Source organism: Raphanus sativus, unplaced genomic scaffold (genome assembly GCF_000801105.2).
Source record: "Raphanus sativus cultivar WK10039 unplaced genomic scaffold, ASM80110v3 Scaffold2317, whole genome shotgun sequence".
NCBI classification, from domain to species: domain Eukaryota; kingdom Viridiplantae; phylum Streptophyta; class Magnoliopsida; order Brassicales; family Brassicaceae; genus Raphanus; species Raphanus sativus.
Genome location: NW_026617626.1, coordinates 7142 through 16185, shown reverse-complemented (window position 1 = coordinate 16185; position 9044 = coordinate 7142). Strand labels below are relative to the sequence as shown.

At 33.3% G+C, this 9044-nt stretch overlaps 1 protein-coding gene across 1 annotated transcript; it reads right to left on the bottom strand.

Annotated features, from left to right (window-relative positions):
• Positions 1–6451: 6451 nt before the first annotated feature.
• On the bottom strand, positions 6452–6844 carry LOC130505497 (uncharacterized). The gene has a single exon (XM_057000106.1). The coding sequence runs from the start codon at positions 6842–6844 to the stop codon at positions 6452–6454; it is 393 nt and encodes a 130-aa protein (XP_056856086.1).
• Positions 6845–9044: the final 2200 nt, after the last annotated feature.

Below are 9044 nucleotides of genomic sequence, written 5' to 3'. Positions count from 1 at the left end.
TCTCTCTCTCTCTCTCTCTCTCTCTCTCTCTCTCTCTCTCTCTCTCTCTCTCTCTCTCTCTCTCTCTCTTCTCTCTCTCTCTCTCTCTCTCTCTCTCTTCTCTCTCCTCCGGTATCCCCTCATCGTAAACCTTTTTTTTTGAGAAATATAAAAATGTAAACATTCTTTTAATTCATCGATTATCTTTTAACTACCACAATTTTGTTTTATATGAGAATGTTTCCTAGTTTAATATTTTATCACGAATTTTTCTTGGGTTGAAATTACCAACTAATCATAGTTTGCCAATTAATGTACAGTTTTATAAAATATAATAAATAAAATAATACTAATTTGTGTTAAGTTTTTAAAATAAATGAAAAAATATTAGTAGCTGCCACCAAAATATGAATTTTTTTTAACAATTTAAAATCGTCACAAAGAGTAAATCATAAACATTAAACACTTATACTCTAAACCCTTGGACAAAACTTAAACCTTGGGTAAAAATCCAAACACTAAACCCCTAAATTCTTGGATTACCCTAAACCTTTGGGTAAATCCTAAACACTAAACTGTAAACTCTTGGGTATACCCTAAACACTAAATCTCTCTCTCTCTCTCTCTCTCTCTCTCTCTCTCTCTCTCTCTCTCTCTCCTCTCTCTCTCTCTCTCTCTCTCTCTCTCTCTCTCCTCTCTCTCGGTATCCCCTCATCATAAACCTTTTTTTTTAGAAATATAAAAATGTAAACATTTTTTAATTCATCGATTATCTTTTAACTACCACAATTTTGTTTTATATGAGAAATTTTCCTAGTTTAATATTTTATCATGAATTTTTCTTGGGTGAATTACCAACTAATCATAGTTTGCCAATTAATGTACAGGTTTATAAAATATAATAAATAAAATAATACTAATTTGTGTTAAGTTTTTAAAATAAATGAAAAATATTAGTAGCTGCCAAAAATATGAATTTTTTTTAACAATTTTAAAATCGTCACAAAAGAGTAAATCATAAACATTAAACACTATACCCTAACCCTTGGACAAAACTTAAACCCTTGGGTAAAAATCCAAACACTAAACCCTAAATTCTTGGATATACCCTAAACCCTTGGGTAAATCCTAAACACTAAACTGTAAACTCTGGGTATACCCTAAACACTAAATCTCTCTCTCTCTCTCTCTCTCTCTCTCTCTCTCTCTCTCTCTCTCTCTCTCTCTCTCTCTCGCTCTCTCTCTCTCTCTCTCTCTCTCTCTCTCTCTCTCTCTCTCTCTCTCTCTCTCTCTCTCGGTATCCCCTTCATCGTAAACCTTTTTTTTTTTGAGAAAATATAAAAATGTAAACATTCTTTTAATTCATTGATTATCTTTTAGCTACCACAATTTTGATTTATATGGGATCTAGTTTAATATTTTATCATGAATTTTTCTTGGGTGAATTACCAACTAATCATAGTTTGCCAATTAATGTACAGTTTTTTTAATATATAAAAATAAAATAATAATAATTTGTGAAGTTTTTAAAATAAATGAAAAAATATAGTAGCTGCCAAAAGATGAAATTTTTTTAACAATTTTAAAACCGTCAGAAAAAATTAAATCATAAACACTAAACACTATACCCTAAACCTTTCGACAAACTTAAACCCTTGGGTAAAAATACAAACACTAAACCCTAAATTCTTGGATATACCCTAAACCCTTGGGTAAATCCTAAACACTAAACTACAAACCTTTGGGTATACCCTAAACACCAAATCTCTCTCTCTCTCTCTCTCTCTTCTCTCTCTCTCTCTCTCTCTCTCTCTCTCTCTCTCTCTCTCTCTCTCTTCTCTCTCTCTCTCTCTCTCTCTCTCTCTCTCTCTCTCTCTCTCTCTCTCTCTCTCTCTCTCTCTCTCTCTCTCTCTCTCTCTCTCTCTCTCTCTTGATATCCCCTTAATCGTAAACCTTTTTTTTGAAAAATATAAAAATGTAAATTCTTTTAATTCATCGATTATCTTTTAACTACCACAATTTTTATTTATATGGAAATATTTCCTAGTTTAATATTTTATCATGAATTTTTCTTGGGTGAATTACCAACTAATCATAGTTTGCCAATTAATGTACAATTTTGTTTAAATATAATAAATAAAATAATAATAATTTGTGTTAAGTTTTTAAAAATACAAGAAAAATATTATTAGCTGCAAAAAAGATGATTTTTTTTTAACAATTTTAAAACCGTCACAAAAAAATAAATCATAAACACTAACACTATACCCTAAATCCATGGACAAAGTTTAAACCCATGGGTAAAAATCCAAACACTAAACCCTAAATTCTTGGATATACCCTAAACTCTCTCTCTCTCTCTCTCAATAATTTTTATTTGTGTTTTTAATAAAGTAATTATAGTGTTTTAGTTTATATAGTTGCAATATTATTGCTAATAAGAAAGGCAATACGAAAGTAAATGCAAAATTATTATGTTAAATAGATATCTTATAAGTTCGAAGTTTAGATATTTAACATTTTTTTTACTGATTTGAGACTTTGGTAAGCAAGAAAATATTTAGTAGGTAAATATGGTAAGCAAGAAAAAAATTTATAATTTTTTAACTGATTCAATTAAATGCCAAAAACTTAACATGCACAACGTCCTCGTATGTATTAAACAAAACATATGTGTTTTACAGAATCTGATCGATATTATTATCATGCAATGTTATCTAAGCCAATGAAGTAGTTAAACAAATGTGTTTTCTTGCACTGTACGTCTATTTAGCTTCTTTCTATAACCTTAGTTGACAAAAAAGAGAAGATAACCCTTTTATTAGTTGAAGCTGTTGTTTTGGTTATTAAACTTCCGCGAAGAAGACACACATAGTTCTTTTTTTTTTTGCTTCAAAGAATTCATACAACATATAACTTACATACATGAAACATCAGTGTGCACAAATAACCAAACTATAGCATACAAAAAATACATGACAGTCTATCAAACTTGACTATAATGTTACTGGTTCGTTCAATCCAATTTTGGCTATGCAGAGAAGCAAATGACTCCGAATATTACTTAAATAAAAACTATGGTTATACCATAGCAGCAAATGTTTGATCACAATGCAAGACTTCCTTTGAATGCAAGACTTCCTTTGAATAGCAGCAAATCACCATAGAAGCAATTGTTTCACCCACTTGCCTTGTCAAAATACACGACTTACTAACGTAATGCTTGCGAGAAACAGAGAAATAAACATCAGCTCCACGAGCAGCTCGGTTCTACAAAAACATGAAAATTGTAGATAACTATGGTCGACCTATAAAACAACAAAAAATCAGTGTAGAGACTATGAAAAACATAAAGTTTATTCTTCGTAAACGTATCAAATCTTTTCCTTCTCTCTCTCAATCTTCCATAGTTACTCGGGACTGAAGTTTGCTCGTCCCTTAGCTCGCCCTTAGCTCTCTCGTGTTTGCTCGTCTCTTAGCTCTCCCTGTTTGCAAACGGCAAACTCATCCGATTTGGCCTTCGCAACTGAAGTTCAAACTCATCCGCTTTGGCCTTCGTCCCTTAGCTCTCCCTAACTTTTGTCCTCCTCGTCTACGCTAAGGGCTGGCTCATCGATCTCGGGGTCAAGAACCCGCGACAGAAGACGGCAAGACTCGAAGGGAAGAACGATGACGTGATGTTTCAAAGTGTTTCTGCTTTGTGGTGGTGAGTTTCGTACGCTCTTTATCAACATGCTGAGATGGGGATTCAAACCATAACTTGGAAATGTAGTTGTTTCTACACGTTTAACGTCAACGCAGTTCGCGCATGAATGAAAAAAAAAACTGGATTCGTTTCTTGTAATGGAAGCAAATAAGGAAACAAACAAAGATTAAGTGCTCCATTTTTCTTAAACTCGCTCACAGAGTGACACGTGGATCCGAGTCTTCTCATGCATTTCTCACAAAATCGTTTAAGGAAAGCCTTAAAATGCTTCTCCTTTAATATATAGGGGATTACGAAGATTTTACATTGGTTTTACAGAACCACGACAAAACCAAAATTCATGTAAAAATAGGTTTCAAATATTTTTCTGATATAAATAGCATGAAATCATATTTAATAGACACGATTGAAAATAATAAAGAAATTATTAATAGATACGTTTTTAAAAAATCATATTTAAGAGACACGATTGAAAGTAATTAAACAAGTTAAAGAAATTTGTTTTTTTTGAATTTAAAAACACGATTGAAAATAATGAAGAGACTACTTGTGGAGTATTAATAAATAACTAAGCTTGACTTGCACGCTTGGATATTTATTTTTAATTTATAAAATTATTATAAATTTATAACCATTGGTAATTACTGTTTTTTATAAATGTTTTATAAATTGTGATCAATGATATTAGATTTTGTTGGATTGTTATTATGCTGAATGTATGGTTAAATCTTATATTGTATTCATATCCTAATATTGAAAAATTTGAAATTATTAATTATATCTATATATATATATTATTATTATAATGAACTACATATTTTTGGACAACAAAAATCTATTTTTAAATATCTATTAAATGTTAAAGGAGTATTTATTTTATATCTTAATATTTGTATTAAATGTGCTTTTAGTTCGTATAAACCAATTGGTAATACCATAAATAATTAATTATTTGTTTTAAGTCAAATTTATTTTACTGATTTACAAAAATTATTTTATATTTGAATTCAATTATTGTATACAATATAAATGGACTATTCATTTTGTACTTGAATAATTGATCTTTATTTTAATAAGATAGACTAAATGTTAAAAATGATTTTATATTTGATTTAGTTAAATGAAATACAAATTTGATATGCTCTTATATAATATCTAAACCATAAATACAAACAATTACAATGAGCCAATATAATACTTTAATCAAAATAGAGTGGGCCATTAACTAAATTTTAATGAAATCTTCTTCGTGATTAAAAATTCAGTTGAAAAAGGTCTGCTTCGTGGTTAAATTTTGTTTTGTTTATTTAGAAAGACGCCTCGTGATTACTTTAGTTGGTGCGTTTGATAAGCTTGATAGCTTTGCTTTCTGCATGACGAATCATACGAGATATTTTTTGTACTTTAAAAATGAAGTCATATAAGAAATTATCTATTTAGACCGTTTTTAAATATCGAAAATGATCAAATCTATCTAATTACCTAGACGGATACATAGACTGCATTTTAGAACACTGGTATTAGTTAACAACCAAAAAAATATTAATATATTAATTATATCATACTTTTTAATTAAATACACTCATTATAACTCATTACCAATATTATTATGTTTCTTTTTCATTTTCATCCAAGAGATTATGCAGTACTTCGTCAATTTTTTGCTTCTCTTCTTTATCAGTAAATATCACTTTCAAGCAAATTCGGTAGCAGAGCCAGCTCAGACTATTTATCATACCAAAAATAATGTACTTCATCCATTTTTTGATTTCTTTCTTATGTGGCCAAATTTTTCAAAAAATTAATCGAGAATATGAGAAATACATCTTTTTGGGATGGCAGATAGTCTGAGCTGGGTGTACTATCGAATTTGCTAGGAGAAAGAGGTATTACTGATTTGGGGATACAAAGAAAAATAACAGTTGAAGAAGTGCTGCATAATCTTAAGAGACGAAAAAGACACATGAAAACGTTGCTAGAAGAGCTTGATTCTCTAAGACAAAAACAAATACAAGAAAGGGACGATGTAAACCTTTGGAAAAAGGATAGGGATACAAGCCTCAGTTCTCTACCCAATAAAGATGGAAGCTTGTAAGAGATGAAACAGCTGAGTGTAGCTGGTCTCAGGTATAGAATGGAGATTATCAAAAACACAAAGGACAGAGTAATTCCAAGAACACATATCTGTTTTATTAGAGATCATTTACATAATTTTTTTAAAAATTTGTTTTGACCCGAATTACAGACTCGACACAAACCATTTCTAATCTATTCACCTTGCTTGATTCAATACATGATCAAGTCTCTCAGTTCACTCAGTTATGAAGCCCTAAAACCTTTGTATTTTTTTTTTTTTTTTGATGAATGTTAAATTTATTCATCAAAAAGCCTTTTACAATCTAGTGCATACTGTTTGCATGAGATACAAGCAAAAGAACTAAACAACTCAAAGAAATAAAACCTATCTCAAACTGTTTTCAAGTTCCCAATCCCCCTCAAACTTAACCATAGGACACAAGTTAAGTTTGGAAATGCTATGAGACTCTCCTCATTAAAACCCACTTAGAGAAAACCTAATTGGGACAAAACTCTAAATGGGAAAAAAGAGTGAGAATCCCATAGCTAGGGGAACAAATCAAGCCCTGAAACTTCAACCTTCTCCACCAATCTGCAAAATCCTCAAAACACAATGCAGAAACAAATTTTATCTAGTGCTGAACCAGTAGGTCATTAGCTCCTCCATCCCTTTAGTACCACTCTTCCGAATCAGACTGATTCTGTTACGAATGCCCTTTTCAATAACTCTTTGAGAACATCCAAAGACAGACCCTTGTCTCCATGTTTCAGCTTATTTCTTTCTCTCCATAATGCATAAAGAACCGCTTGGAATGCATATCTTATACAGAGCAGATTCTTCTTCTCCCTTGTCTTATCCGAGATGATAGTAATAATCTCAGACCAGACAGTAGTAAAAGAGATACACAGCAACCCTTTAGCAATGAATTCCCATACTTGTGCTGAGAAGTTACATTCAAAGAATAGATGGGATCGCGACTCCGAAGCATTTTTACAGAGAACACAGACTTCATTGCTTCCCTGACTCCATTTCACCACTCTGTACATAGTCGACATCCTGTTAAGAACAGACAACCATGCCATGAATGCATATTTGGGGAGTTGCTTGCGAGAACCATACCCCTTGGGCCCATTCACATAAAGTCTTCTTATCTCTCAGCTGGTTCCACGTTTCCTGAGTGGAGAAATCTTCTTATATCCAGAATCTCTTCTCCAAAGGCTAGTATCTTCCTTCTCAGAGTTGAAGTTGTTCTTTATAAAGTTAATCTCCTCTTCAATTTCATTAAGAACTACCGACCTATGCCTTCTTCTCCTTCTTACCCGCATAACAGCCTCCTCCACCGTAGCGTTTTTACACAATCCCATATCAATAATACCTCTGTCGCCAAGCAGATCAGAGAGGACGCCTTTCTCAGACCAATGATCAAACCAGAATGAAGTAGATCTCCCATTTCCAACTTCTACCTTATAAAAAAGCTTTGCAACACTTCTTAGCTTCAACATCTTGTGCCACATCCAAGAACCATTTTGCATCTTCAAGTTAACTTCCCAAAAACTTTTCCCTTTTAAAAGGTTAGCTTTAATCCATTCACCCCACAGCGATGAACCTGATAACATTCTCCAGATCAATTTCAGACCATAAACTTTATTTACCTCCCTTAAGTTCCTGAGTCCCAAACCCCCTTCATTTTTCTTACAGCAAATGTCTTTCCAAGCTACTTTTGCATTTGACGATTTCAGCATTGGCCCTGTCCATAGAAAAGCTGAACAAATTTGCTCCACTTCTTTGATGCAGTTACAAGGTAGACGAAAAACTGTAGCCCAAAAATTTACTATACTGACAAGAACAGATTTAATCAACTGAAGTCTTCCAGCATAAGACAAAAATCTACAAGTCCAGGAACTTATTTTGCTTCTCAACTTCTCTATAGAGGAGTATAGTCGTGCTTCTTCATTGCTTGAGTCATGAGAGGTAGGCCTAAGTATCTCACAGGAAGCTTCCCATCCGCCAGCTTGAAATTTTCCAGTATATTTCTTTTTTCTGCTTCTACAACTCCAGCCATATAGATTGTAGATTTCTCTACACTGATACTCAGCCCAGACCAACCTTCAAATTCATCAAAAACAGACAGAGCTCCTTGAATAGATTGCTTTGATCCTTCTACAAACACCATTAAATCATCTGCGAAACAGAGATGAGTTATGGATAAACCTTGACAACCAGGGTGAAAATTAAATCTTCTCTCAGCCACTGCTCTATCAAGTTGCTTTGAAAGCACATTCATGCATAACACGAATAGATATGGCGATAGGGAACAGCCCTGACGGAGTCCTCTAGAGCTTTGAAAATAACCCGCTAAATCCCCTTTACTTGCACCGAGAAAGATGGAGTCATAATGCATAACCCAATCAAATGAATAAACTTTGCAGGAAATCCCAACGCTTCAAGAATCTTTAACACAAACTCCCAATTCACAGAATCAAAAGCTTTAGAAATGTCGATCTTCATTACACACCTCGGGCTGATTGATTCTTTATGGTAATCCTTCACAAGCTCAGATGCTAACAATACATTCTCCATTAGTAATCTTCCTTTAACAAAAGCAGATTGGTTTTCCGCAATAATCTGAGGAAGAAGCTTCTTCAATCTGTTTGCCATTAGCTTAGAAACCACCTTGTAAAGGACGTTACAACAAGCTATTGGTCTATAATCCTTCATCTCAAAAGAATCCTTCTTCTTCGGGATTAAAGCCAATATCGTTGAATTCACCCCCTTCGGCAAGAATCCAAGCTTAAAAACAGACTGAACTACTATAGTGAAGTCATGAGCAACTACTGGCCAGGTGGTCTTGAAAAACTCAACAGAATAACCGTCAGGACCCGGAGATTTGTTGTTTGGCATCGCAAAAACTATTTTTCGAATTTCCTCTGCAGAGACCTCCTCTTCCAACATACGACTTTCTTCTTCAGAACATCTAAACCGAAGAAGATTCTGCATCTCCTCCATATTAATACTCTGAAGAACCGGAACTCGATTTAAGAAGGCTGAGAAGAAGTTTACAGCTTCCTGCTTGATCTCAGAATGAGTGTTCACAACACTCCCATCCACTCTTCTAATTTCTCATCATCATTCTGTGCTTGTCTGGATTTAATGGCTCTATGGAATGTCTTGTTGTTTTGATCCCCAACATCCAACCAATGAAGCTTAGCTCTCTGTTTTAAATGATCCTCCTCCAAACTGGCTGCATAAATCCATTTTCCATAAGCTTCAGATTCCTCTTTG